Source organism: Mytilus trossulus, chromosome 5 (assembly GCF_036588685.1).
Source record: "Mytilus trossulus isolate FHL-02 chromosome 5, PNRI_Mtr1.1.1.hap1, whole genome shotgun sequence".
In the NCBI taxonomy this organism is placed as follows: Eukaryota; Metazoa; Mollusca; class Bivalvia; order Mytilida; family Mytilidae; genus Mytilus; species Mytilus trossulus.
In genome coordinates, this window is record NC_086377.1 from 29486176 (window position 1) to 29500265 (window position 14090).

Here is a 14090-nt window from a genome sequence, read left to right on the forward strand (position 1 = left end):
CATAATGGTTCTAGTTGAGTATCAATGTCTGATATAAGAGCTTGTGAATTCAACTGTGTGCAATAAAAATATGGGTTGACTATTACTGTTGTTATATGAATTGCAGCATCTACTTTATGTTTGGCAAAAATCATACTGCTAATGTTTATTATTTCTAACATAAGTGGTTTTCGTATGCATTCTAGTTCTTCACAAATCAACAGGAAATGATTCATAGTTTCTTTTTGCACATCATACAGGTACCATCTGGTATAGCTTTATTGAACACAGCCCTTTTTGTCTGAATAATGTAGGTTCCAGTTAAGATTTTAAGTCGGACTGGTATTCTAGATATGTCTCTTATATTGACTGATATAGTTTTTGCTATTGGGTGACATTTTCCAATAGTAAAAATTTCTCCAAGATGTTCTAGAGATGAAAACAATGTAATTTCTTGTTTAATTCGATTTGACCAATAAATATTGACTTTCTGTTTCACCAAATTCTTCCATTGCATTTTGGACATAGTCGTATCAAATAGACCGATGTATGGATCACCAATTTCATATTTCAAAAATATAGCTTTGATAGCAATAAACCAACTGTTGCTTTTAATGCATTTAATTCCTAATTGTCTTTCAGCGATTTTCCATTCAGTGGAGGTGCATCCAGCTCTGCATATACTTCCGAATAAGATGAGTGCCTTTTTGTGTATGACTGCTTCAGCAGGTAGCAAGCCAGATATTACGTAAATTGCTGGGTCAGCTACATTGACGGGTAAAGAGAGGATCTGCTTTATTATTCTTTTATACTGTTTTGATATTAAATCTATATTTTTTCCAGTAGGCAGTAAAATTTCTAATCCATAAAACATAATTGGAAATATAAATGTTTGTAGCATACTTATTGCAGATATTGGGTCTAGGCCATTTTCTCCGTGTAAACCAGTGTGCATTAAACTGTATAAAGATCTTCTGGCTTTTTTAAGATTTGCCTCTATGGTGCTACCTGCTGAATCGGTTGCATCCCTTTGTATACCAATATGTGGTGTTTTGGTGACAATTGGCATTGGATTGTTATTCATCAACCAAGTATCTTCTGTAAATGCTACTTGACTGTTAGTTTTAATCGGTAAAATAACACTTTTTTCAGGTTGTAGAAGATAGCCTTCTCGTTGGCTGTAGTCATATGCCATATTTATGAGAACTTGTATGTCGAATGGGTTACTTCCAACTATTGCTATATCGTCTGCACAGGTGGGGGCACAGCAACTTATTGATCCTATTTTTCCACCAAGTTTAGACTCTACAAAATTATTCAACAGCTGGTTTACATAAACTTTGTATACATCGGCACTTAATGTTCCTCCTTGCCTTACACCTTGCTCAATGTTGAATGCATCCGATGTATTTCCTTTCCATTTAATTTTAGACGTAGCGTCTTTGTATATGTTATCAATCATTAAAATGCACTGTTCTGAAATGCCTAAATGATATAGCTTTCTGATTAGGTTTGTATGTCGTACTACATCAAAAGCAGATTTAGCGTCTAGCATTCCGTATATTGTTGGTTTATTCAAGTCTTTACTTTCTCTTTTGAATTCCTCCATGATTAGAGATGCTATAAGAGGAGCCGTATTTTTGGTAAAACCACGTTGAAGAGGGTTTTGATCTTCCAGTATGTTTGGATTAATTCGTAGTTTGAGTATGGTTTCTATTATTTTAGACATTGATGGAGTAATGGTAATGCCTCTATAATTTTTTGAATTTGATATGTCTCCTTTATTCTTAAAGATTGGTGTAAGAGTACCAATTTTCAAATTATTTGAAATATGGCAGTGCTGAAATGATGCGTTGATTACTTTAAGCAATATACTCTCAAGTTTTTCACCGCCGAAAAGAAGGCATTCTGCAGTAATACCAAATATATCAGCAGACTTGTTTCTATTTAGCTTATTTAGAGCATTTTGTAATTCTTCTGTAGTTACTTCTTCATGTTTGTAGGCAACTAGACATATCTGTACAAGTTTTCGAAATGGGTCTTCCATCCTCCAAGAATATTGTTGTCACCTTTCAGGTTAGATTCACCAAATTGAAGTTCATCAATGAATCGATTTAATTTCCCTCTTTGTTTTTTTATAAGTTGAAAGAAGAGTTTACTATCCATTGTTCTTGCATCAACGAGTTGTTGTCTCTCTATAATCCAAAATTTTGCATTTTCAATCCTGCATAGTTTTCTAAGTTCATACGTAGTTTGCTTTTTATTTAAAAATAGAGGATTTGTAGTTATTTCTGGTCTTTCGTTGAATTTCCATTTGCAGAATGCGTTTTTCTTTGCTTTTATTGCCAAATATATGTTGTGGGTCATAAATTTCAGTTTAGGTTTACGCTTTTTTCCTTTCGGAGGTGGTACAATAGATGTTAAAGCTCTAGACACTGCGTTGTTGATGTTGGTAACTGCTTTATCAATCTCTAGTGGGTCACTAACTGTATAGTCACATTTATCAATCTCATCAGATAAAACCTGTTTGTATAATGCTTTGTCAATTTTCTGCCAATCTATTTTACGAACAGTTTGTCCATTATTGCTCTTTATATCTTGGTTAGTTTTCATTGAGTAACTGAATTTAATATTTGCACACACTGGATAATGATCTGAAATGTTACTTGTTATTTCTAATCTCCTAAGATGTAATATGTTGTCACTAAAGTGCTCTGGGTACAAGATATAATCAATTGATGTACAGTCACTACCATTAGAGTGTATAAATGTCTTTCCCACATTCTGGGTTTTTAACTTACATTCATTTATAAATTCAGAAACATATTTGCTTCTTTTGTTATTTGATGTGACTAACAGGTTTTCATTAAAATCTCCTCCAATCATGATTACATGTGAGTAGTTATAAACTACACGTTCCAGAACAAAAGAAAAAGTGGCTACACGTTCCAGAACAATAGATCCAACCAGTTTCAACCAGGCTCAACCACCCTATTTTATTACTACACGTTTCAGATCAAAAGAATCCGCGGTATTTGCTTATCCTATTGTTCTGGAAAAGGTAACACATTTTTAGGGCGGAGTCTAAATACTATTGTTCCAGAAAAGGTTGAATGTTACAAAGAACCCGACACGCTGTGAAAGTTGTACAAATAATTACACCTGTCAATACAACTATAAAATTAAATAAATATACTAATATTCACTAATCGAAATCGGTACTAACACAGTCCACTCAAAAACTATTCATATATAATAGATTTCACTTGTAAAAGAATCTCATTTCACAAATTTTCACCAACGCAACATGTCACTTCCACACATAAATTCTGTCGAATATATACCAGAAAATATGAGATTTTGCGACAAATCTTTATCATCAAGTTTATCTAACCTTTACCAACACTACAACATCCATATTAATATATTAAAATGGATTGGTGCAATATCTCTATTAGTATTAACAGCATCTACCCATACTGTTTCTACTAATTTATATAACTTTGAAAAAACTCTACCTAATTCATCTTATACTATAAATGATCATAATCTACCAAGTTTCAATACCACAATATGTAGATATATGAAATTGTTCAGACTTCCGGATGATTATATTGTAATAGTCTGCAAATATGTTGACAACAGTATTCTTCTAGACATTAAACAGCTACTCAATAACAAGCCAACAATCAAAGGAGTTACTCTGACCATAATCCAATGGAAATATTTACAATCTATAAGACAACATCTCAATAGAGCCACTGAAGAAGCAAGACATCAATAGACAAATTGTTCAAATACTGCATTCATAGTTTGTGTAGGTAAATATATCTGTATTTATTTTTTTTGTTTATATGCTAAAAGCTATAACTTCTACTTTTCATAAGAAATAGTATCTATCATTGAACAAATGTATATGTGATGGGAATGCTGAAATACGCATGGAGAGAGATTTGTTGAACAAGCTACCTATGGAGGAGAATTCATTCAGTACATATTTAAAGGAGATTTACCATCAGATGCTGCATCTATCACATAATCAAATAAAAGAAAACTTTTATAATGTGGACACTATCAAACTTTGTAATGTTCAATATATTGCAACAAAGATAATGGAGAAGGACGAATATGGATTCGGAATAGGGAGACATGTTCATGATGCAATTTGGAAAATGTTATTTGAAAGGTAAGTTTTACAAATTAAGTCTCACAACAGGATTACGAATACGTTGAGATCTTCGTAAGTTGGGTTGTTGATCTATTTGCTGTTGAGGTAACTGTTGAGGTAATTGTTGAGGTAATTGTTGAGGTAACTGTTGAGGTAATTGTTGAGGTAACTGTTGAGGTAATTGTTGAGGTAACTGTTGAGGTAATTGTTGAGGTAACTGTTGAGGTAATTGTTGAGGTGCATATAATTGTTGATGATTAGGTCGTTGCTGAAGTAAATTATGGTTATTTTGTAGGAGATTTTTCAGATAAATTATTACTTGTAGAATAGTTTCCAATCTTCTTCTTAAATTTTGATTTCCTCTTAAAAACACTTCCGAAACAGCTATAATTGTGACAATTATATATATAAACCAATCTACAATGAAGAAAACAAGTCATCTGAACTAACACTTTCAAAACTATGAGAATCATTAAATATAAATTGCTGCGTAATGTCTTGTTGTGGATTTGCAAGTCTTTCAAGATACAGTTCATAAGATTCTGGTGTGTGGGCATGTAATTGGCATCTCAATTCAAAATTTGGACTATTTGTAGGTTGTTGACGTTGTTCTTTTTTTTTTAATATTCTTCTACGGATGAAATATACACCAAAACCAATAACAGAGCATACTAAGGACACTGAAATCAAACAAATTATATTATTCTTTTAATTGTATATTAGAATAAATTTTCATTAGGGTTATACAATTTTGCATTTTCAATTGTGTGATAATTTTTTTTTTAAATGTGAATATAAAATTGAGTGAAAAAAAATTAGAAAAACAATCAAGAAAAAAATAATAAATTAGAGAAAAAAAATATGAAATTAAATGTGAATATGAATATAAAGTCTCACCTATTGTAGAACTTATAACACTTGAAACCCATGCAGGTAGTCCATCTGATTGATTGATTGATTGTTGGTTGCTTAACGTCCAGTGGCAAATATTTCATGCATATTCAGGACGAGAACAAGTTCACAATAAATGCAATAGGTAGGTTGATATGATAGAGGCCATCTGGGATGATGGTCGGGGAAATTTGGACTACCACTGGAAAATGAGGGTATCTTGGATAGGGACAGAAATTTTGCCTTGCAACAGGCCACCTACGGACCCCTCAAAAGAGTTGTTGCAAGGGTTCTTAACGTGCAAAGAGCGTGGCATTCTCTTTACACGAGGCATCGGATTTAACGTCCCCTTTCTGACCGGACGTGACTGCGAACTTGATACATCCCGCACAGCCAAACGGACGCCCCACTTCGGCAAGCGTCTTACTGCCGGTCGGGAGAAGACCAAGTGACCATATTTCTATACCCCAGTCACCCTTGGGGAGGTAGTCCTTCTGTGTTAGATGTCTAAAATAAAAGATTATTTATTCATTTTAGAGAAGAAATGTTTGCAAACATATATAATGGAAAGAAGAAGAAGAAGAAGAAGAAGAAGAAGAAGAAGAAGAAGAAGAAGAAGAAGAATATTTCTATAAAATATCGAAGTGAATGTTCAAACAAACAATTGTATATCAGTATTGAGATTATAGTCGTTGACACTCGAGAATGAAAACTTATAACACATCCAAATAAAAAAAGTTATGATTTCATCGTCTCAACTCAAAACTTTTAAACAATAATCGATGAGCATGTAGGAGGAACTTCCATACACAGGTTACGAATCTGTAAGTCAAATAATAAGGATTACTAAAGCATAGAAATGGGGGAGGAGATATGTAAATAAAAAGAAGGGACGCGATTAATAATCATAAGGAATCCGCATATCGGGAGGGTACCATGAAACCCATTGGACCGAATAGAGAAAAGCGTCACTCTCTTTGATTTTTCTATCCAATGAAAATTACGGAATTTGTTTCTAAACATGAAAATGGTGGGGGCGATAATGTTTAAACTGAAAAAAGACAAATAAAAAGTAGGGACGCGATAAACAATTACAATGAATCTCTTACAATGAAAGAGAAAAAACGTCACCCTCTTTTATTATATTTTATCCAATGAAAATAAACGGTTTTGTTCATATCTTCACCATGCTGGTATATAAATGAGAGCCCATCTTAATCTTCTTCACACTTGCAGCTTACGAAAACGTCAAATCTTACAATAATCATGGAACAGATAAGTTTATTGAAAGTGTATAAAAAGAACGGGTCAATTGAATTAAGGACTAATTTCGGGAGGAAAAAAACAGCAGTTATGACTAAGGGAGGAGAATATGTTTACATAAACTTATACGACAATAGACCGAGGTATAAGGAGAATAAAATGTTTCTAGGTTTGGACGAATTAGACGAACTTTGTAAGATAAAGGAAGCGATGGATACTATGAAAGGAGAATTTAAGAAGGTATGTTGGTGATCATCATTTTCATTTTCACAAAACATATAGTCAAATTTGTTCTCACATTTTTTTTCTCTCTCGTTTGTTTCATGTACAGTGACAAATATTTCATCATTATTTATGATTAATATTATTTGATACATATGTAAATCATTAATATATATTAAATTATTATGTGAAATAGTTTAATTAGATTTTGAAGTTCTTCTTTTAAAAGAATTATATACATGACAAGAACGAAGTCATAATGAATTAATATAATATAACAGGATATATAATTATCATTTCAGCCATCAACATATATGCCGATGACGGAACCCATCAGTCCGCCAAAATACACGAATTACCAAAATTCGAGACCGGCAGCAGCTGAAGGAACATATCCACTTCAAACTATAAGTAGAGAATATCCCGCCTAAATGCAAACACATAACATGAATCAGATGGTGAACAGAAACATGGTGGAACAACCAATAATAGCACCCATTCCTGTTGTCACCAGCCAGAAAAGAAAAAACATAAACGATTCGGGAGTACCATATAAGAAGGTGCGATATAATGAAAATTATGACATGGAGGGAGACTTTGAAAACATCCCACCAGAGATTTTGGACGAATATCTAATGTGATAAAGTGAACAATAGAACAGTGTCAATCAATTCAAAAACGAACAATTGAATATCATATCATCATTTATTACATTATAAATAAAATATTGAATCATGTATTTTGTATCTCTTTTTTTTCTATATATGTTGTAACTATGTGGTAGATCTCTCATTTTATTTTAAAACGTTGAGATGGAAAGCCGTTGGTGGCAGGGAGAAAGTTTGATAAAGTTGGAATCTCCTACATCGTTTTTCATAGTCGGTCCAAGTAATTCTGGAAAGTTTTTTCACTAAACAATTATTAACTTTATCTTCGGAAATATTCAAAGTTCCACCATCTAAAATATATTTTTGTTATGGTGTTTGGCAGGATTTGTATGACAAAATGATGAATTAAATCCCTCAAATTCAATTTCATAAAGGTCTACCCTCAATGGAGTTGTTAAACAATTGGGGTGATCAGGAGGGTCATAAAATCATAGTTTTTGATGATTTAATGATGGATGCGGCAGACAGTGCTGAAATGTCTCACATTATGTGTGTCGGGAGTCATCACTATAATATGACGGTTATTCATATATTGCAAAATGTTTTCCAGAAAGGAAAGTCCATGAGAACAGCCTCACTGAATTGTCACTACTTCATACTCTTTCGATCTTATCGAGACGTTTTACAAATCCAAACACTGGGAAAACAAATATTCCCAGGGCAGACTAAATTTTTTATGGATGCATATAACAAATCAACAAAACAGAAATTTGGTTATTTACTTCTTGATCTACACCCTCACACTGATAAATCATATCAGTTGCGTACAAACATTCTTCCAGGTCAGTTCTGTACAATATATCAACCACCACAATAAATGAAGAAGATAGAAACTGTTTTATAAAGTTTCTACTTAAAGCGTCTCCTAGACAAAGTATATACATTTTGAAAACTTTAACTAAAAAACAATTACAAATTATTCTAGAGATAGTTTTCAACGTTGTTCAAGGAATAATACAAATCTCAGACATGGATAAAACAGGATTGAAGCGTAAAAAACGAATTATTCGCAAAGCGATAGCCAAGGGAACAACACTCCGTCAAAGAAAAAAGTGTATTCTAAAATTGAAAATCATTTTACCCATATTTTTTTAAGCTTATTTAAAATATGGCACGTGAACTAATTTTAATTCCGAAATTTAAATTTGATGAGTTAATGAAACAAGAAAATTTGGTAAGAAAATCACATATAAAAGATATATCAACAAACGACGAACCTTTTACCACAGAACAAGATGATCAAATTATGGAAGACCTGAGTGAAAATTCCAACAACAAATTGACCAAACATCGTAAGGTTGAAAAGGTTGAAAATCAGATTGGATTCGGACAACAGGAGCCATTCATTAAAATGATACCTCAATCATTTCTCGATTTACACGATGAGGATAAAATATGTTCACACTTCACATAAAAAAAATATCGTCATCGTAATGTATTAGTCCTTTGACACTACAGTACGGACTCTTATCATTTTGCTCGATTCCATCGCCTTTTATTTTCTGTTTGATATATAAAGCCTATAAATAGTGACTATACATAATGTGACCAGATTCGGGGAATGCCGTTTTCATTGATTTTAACAATCCGTCCGTAGCAAAAACTAGTTGTTCCGGGTCGGCGTGGAATAATTTCACTCTTAGATGGTTATACAATTTTGCCTAAGATGTCGATGTCGTCGTGAATGTAGGTCGGACCCATAAATATCGGTGGTTCTTTTGTCTTCTCTATAACAACGCAGGTGCATATTGAGGAGGTAAAACATCTTGTCTGACCCTACCATCGATAGTTGGGAACAACACATGTGGACAAATTTATAGTAAAAAAAAAAAATGTAACAAAATTAATTGAGTATATAATGATGACTAAAGTTTATTTGTAAAGACAATATAATGAGGAAGTTTTCGGACAGAACCCCATTTAAAAATAATGTAGTTAAGATATCAATACTGTTATAAATCTATTTATGGTATTGAAGCGTCTCGGGGAAAGATTAAAATTTACCAAAAAAATCTTTTAAAGGAGTCCTTAGTGTAACGTATTGTAATACTCTGCTTCAAACAATAAATGAAAAGTTTAATTGTGATAATCTTTTTCAGAAAGCGCCGACTTGAATCCGATTGAGATGGTATGGAGCCAGCTTTTCAGGGCCACCAAATTTGTTCAAAAAGAACCAGAATTGTACTTAAGTCCAAACATTTCTTTCTATTCTCTTCTAATTACTGTTATTGCTCTCATTCTGAACAGCCACATCAAAAAAAATAATAAAAAGTCAAGCAAGATAGTTTAGAACGCTTATTAACAACACAGAGGCAGGCAACACCAGGACTTCTGGCTGAGACACTGATGAAGAATACACCATCCCGGCAGACATGAATATTCCAGTTGATAGACTCATCATTCTGAAAGACAGAGCCCATTCCGCCGGTAACTTTGCATCGATTTTATTAAAAGAACTTATGCCACAGCTTTTCGGACAAGAAAATCTCAGAAATATGTATAATTGGAACGGAGCGGGATAAGTGCAAAAAGGGAAGTGTGCCCACGGGCTAAGTAAGCCATAAGGCAATATTTAAACCACTATTACCCAGAGTGCCGAAAAGAAGAGACATTCCAAAATGTTGAAGTTCACAAGGTGAACGAGGCTGTGAGGCGCCCTAGTGAGAAGCCTCGTCGCCGTCGTATTTTGGAAACTCCAAATGTCAACTAGTAAATGTTGCGATAAAAATAGTGTTATCAATTCATTATCTGTCAGTCTAATCCAATCTTATGTGTGTATATATGTTCTTTTGTCATTTGTTTTGTTTGTTTATTTATCTGTAATTATTTATTTTGTTTATTTATATATATGTAGTCGTCAATTTGGTAATGTTTTAATTTGTATATACAAAATAATGTAAAATTCAGTAACATTTGGATAGTTATGGTTGATGTCTGTAAATAATATTACATCTGTATTCAATTTTCAAAGCCTCGTCTTGATCAATAAACTATCGTTTATATACTTTTTTTCTGTCTCTAATGGCCCACAATAGATATGGTGGGAAAACAGTTTTTAACTACATAGATATAGGAAGATGTGATGTGAGTGCCAATGAGACATCTCTCCATCCAAATAACAATTAATAAAAATAAACTATTATAGGTCAATGTACGGCCTTCAACATGGAGCCTTTGCTCATACCAAGCAACATGTTGGTACATTTTGTAGTTAACGCCGTCTAGTTTGATCACTAACAATAGAGCAGTTAATAATATAAAACATATAAGATAGTTCGTATAAATAGCTTGACAAATTTCAATTTTACTTTGAAAAAATAATAATAACCATTTTAAATCTACAACATACAAAACAAATAGCAATATAAGATAAACAGTTTAACACATAAAAAAACTTCTTTTAAGCTTAAGATACAAACCAGTTTGAAAACCTGCTTTCTACGCTTTAAAACAATATAAAACAAATATTAACAATCCTTTAATGTTTTAGACACCTACTATTTAACTTTGTTACTACTCATCACAAAACTATTTTTTTTTTTATCAGCTAATATAATATATATATCAACTCACTATTACTTCATTACTTTTGAAATAATTCCAAAGTCTTTCACAATTTTTTTTGAGAATGTCTGTACCTTTCATATTTCATTTGGATGCATTAAAACAATGCAAACTATGTCATTCCTGTAATATCTTTAAGGAGGAAATGGAGAAATTTATAGACTGTTCCACTAGTCATTCAAAGACTTTTCATAGACTCATTAGTTGAGACTTTTCACTGCATACTTGTCCCCAAGGGTGACTGGGGTATAGTAATATGGTCACTTGGTCTTCTCCCGACCGGCAGTAAAACGCTTGCCGAAGTGGGGCGTCCGTTTAGCTGTGCGGGATGTATCAAGTTCGCAGTCACGTCCGGTCAGAAGGGGGACGTTAAATCCGATGCCTCGTGTAAAGAGAGTGCCACGCTCTTTGCACGTGAAGAACCCTTGCAACAACTCTTTGAGGGGTCCGTAGGTGGCCTGTTGCAAGGCTAAAGTTCTGTCCCTATCCAATATAACCTCCTTTCCCGGTGGCAGTCCAAATTTCCCAGACCATCATCCCAGATGGCCTCTGTTGTAACAACCTACCTATTGTATTTATTGTGAACTTGTTCTCGTCCTGAATATGCATGACATATTTGCCACTGGACGTTAAGCAACCAACAATCAATCAATCACTGCATACTTCATTCACCGGGGCACATGTGGTTCTTCCACCTATTTAAGAGAGGCGGCCAGTTTTTGAAAGTCTTTTTACCATATGCAAAAGGATGAATACCAGTATTAGCCATCAAATCATGGAGATTATAGTTAATGTAGCAAATGACAGGTAAGCAATTAAAAATATATGAAAAAACAACAATTTTCCAAATTTCCTTTTGTAATTACAATTCATAATTTTGAAATATGTCTGAACTCCTTCTCACACGCTGTCCCCTTCTTATCTGAGGTATAGGTTGTAGTACTCTCCTCTGTCTATGTTGTTGTACAGGAGAGTTCGGTTGTTGAACGGGTTGTACAGGATGGTTCGGTTGTTGAACGGGTTGTGCAGGGGGGTTCGGTAGTTGAAAAGGTTGTGCAGGAGGGTTTGGTTGTAGAACTGTCTGTGCAGGAGGGAGTGGCAGGGGTGGCATTACAGGGTTTTACTGAATAATTTCTAACAGTTGTTGCCCACTGTATAAAGTTGTAACCAGCACTATAAGGACGACTTCTAAAAAGTCTGAAATTTAAATTCTTAAAATTCAGTTATTTCAATTGAGTTTTTTAATTTTTGTCTGAATATATACCTCACATCAAGTGCCATAAAGCAGTCGAACGGAGAAACAGAAACTTGATGGAAAATCCCCACGAGTGCGGCGAGTGGACATGTTAAAACTGCACTGAGGTAGTCTACGGTAACCACAGGTGTTATATGAGAAGTCTAAAGAAGGAAATAAAAGACAAATTTTTCATCTTCTTTGACTTCGAATGTGACCAGTCGTCACCAGTGCAATACAGGGAAAATTACTTTCCAAAAGAAGGAAGTAGAGTGTGCAAACATTGCAGTACGGACTGGTGTGGAGGAAACCAGCACAAACCCAACTTTGTAGTCGCCGATACTAACTGTAGTGCCTGTCAGGAGAAGCCGATCGAGGTCCGGTGCAAAAAGTGTGGCACCAGGTGCAAGAAATGTGAAAAAAAGGAGGGTCGTACATCGGGTCACCTTGTGCCGATACCTGTGGCAACCGAGAAATGGTTTTTAAGGGATATGAGTCAGCGGTTAATTTCGGACGTTGGCTATTCCAAGAAAAAACATTTCAAAACTAAAGTCGTTGCCCACAACCTACAAGGATACGACGGCACCTTGATCCTGAGATATCTGGTCGACAACTGCATGACACCTACACACATCATATACAACGGTTCAAAGATAATGAGCATGAACGTCGGCAAGGTGCTACATATAAGACTGGTCGACTCTCTGAAATTTTTACCAATGTCGTTGAAAAAACTGCCGAAACCGTTCTCCCTGACAGCAGAAGACGAGGAAATCAGGAAAGGTTACTTGCCTTATTTTTTCAACAAAATTGAAAATTAAAACAACATTGCTGAATATCCAGCTCCGTAGGACTACGGCATGAACAGCATGAACGTTGAAGATAGACACGACTTCTTGAAATGGTACAAGGTAAAGAAATCAAGGGGTGCCATATTTGACTTTGCAAAAGAGATCGAGGCTTACTGTCGTGACGACATAACTATCCTGAGGAAGGCCTGTTTGAAGTTCCGTGAGTTAATATTGACACAGACAAACGATGAGGTGGATGCCTTCGACTCTGTGACGATTGCCAGTATGTGTATGACCATATTTAGAACCTGTTTTCGTCTAGAGGAACACCGAGTTCATTTAGTTAGCAACATAGATCAATGGAGACAATGGGTCAACGGACATGGCGAAGTATGCTACGTCGATAGATGGTCGAGTCCAAAAGATCTCCTGCACACACACAATCTTGTGGATGAATGTAGAAAACACCAAGGCGACGAAGACGTCAGAGAAAAGAAATTCCTGGGATGGCACACCTACCTGTCTGACAAAGGAGTTCGATGCGAAGACAGATGGTACTCGCTTGCAGATCTCCAAGAGATGAGCATACGAGAACACGTACGCGATTTAGTGAAATCACCCATTGCTCTAATTCCGACTGCAGGATACCGAAGACTAGACAACTACAGTAAAGAGAGCATTGAATGGTTGGAATGCGTCATGGACAAGAACAAGAAACAGGGAATGCCCGAAAAAATCCAACACGCTTTGAATAGTGGTGGGATTATATTCGATGGGTATTGCAGTGAGACCAATACAGTATAAAAGTTTTTAGGCTGCAGGTGGCACGGGTGTCTAGTCTGTTATATCGTTTTCTGTGAATGTATCAAACATATAAGTAAGTTAAATGCTTATACTTTGAAATCAATCAACATGACAGACTTGAGAAGCAATTGACAAATTCATGACTTCATACAGGTATATAAACAATCAATCTCCTTCAGGCAGTTTTAAATTAAATAAAAGTCGAAGATCTTGAATTTCATATATTTTTGGAACGATCTTGAATAACAATTAACATTTTTTATTTTGAGAGCTATTAAGAATTTATTTATCTTGAGTCATGAAGCTTATATAAAAGTACAAAACGCAGCTTATTATCACCGGTACAGTTATTGAAAATTCTCAGTCAACTTGCAGTAATTGTACACATCGAAAATACTAGTAGTGCACAATATTCACCAAGCCAGTTCCCACAGTTAAACACTATATAGATCACGACACGACGTGATGTACCCAATTTGTATCAGCTCCGTTTTCGTGGAAAAAGT

The 14090-nt window shown here is 34.6% G+C and overlaps 2 protein-coding genes across 2 annotated transcripts; both read right to left on the reverse strand.

The window, feature by feature from the left end:
* Positions 1-211: 211 nt before the first annotated feature.
* Positions 212-1708, reverse strand: LOC134717834 (uncharacterized). Its single transcript, XM_063580328.1, has one exon. The coding sequence runs from the start codon at positions 1706-1708 to the stop codon at positions 212-214; it is 1497 nt and encodes a 498-aa protein (XP_063436398.1).
* Positions 1709-4172: 2464 nt separating this feature from the next.
* Positions 4173-11866, reverse strand: LOC134717835 (uncharacterized). Its single transcript, XM_063580330.1, has 4 exons — positions 11622-11866; positions 5505-5545; positions 4598-4827; positions 4173-4415 (listed from the first exon to the last, which is right to left on the reverse strand). The coding sequence occupies exons 1-4, from the start codon at positions 11864-11866 to the stop codon at positions 4173-4175; spliced, it is 759 nt and encodes a 252-aa protein (XP_063436400.1).
* Positions 11867-14090: the final 2224 nt, after the last annotated feature.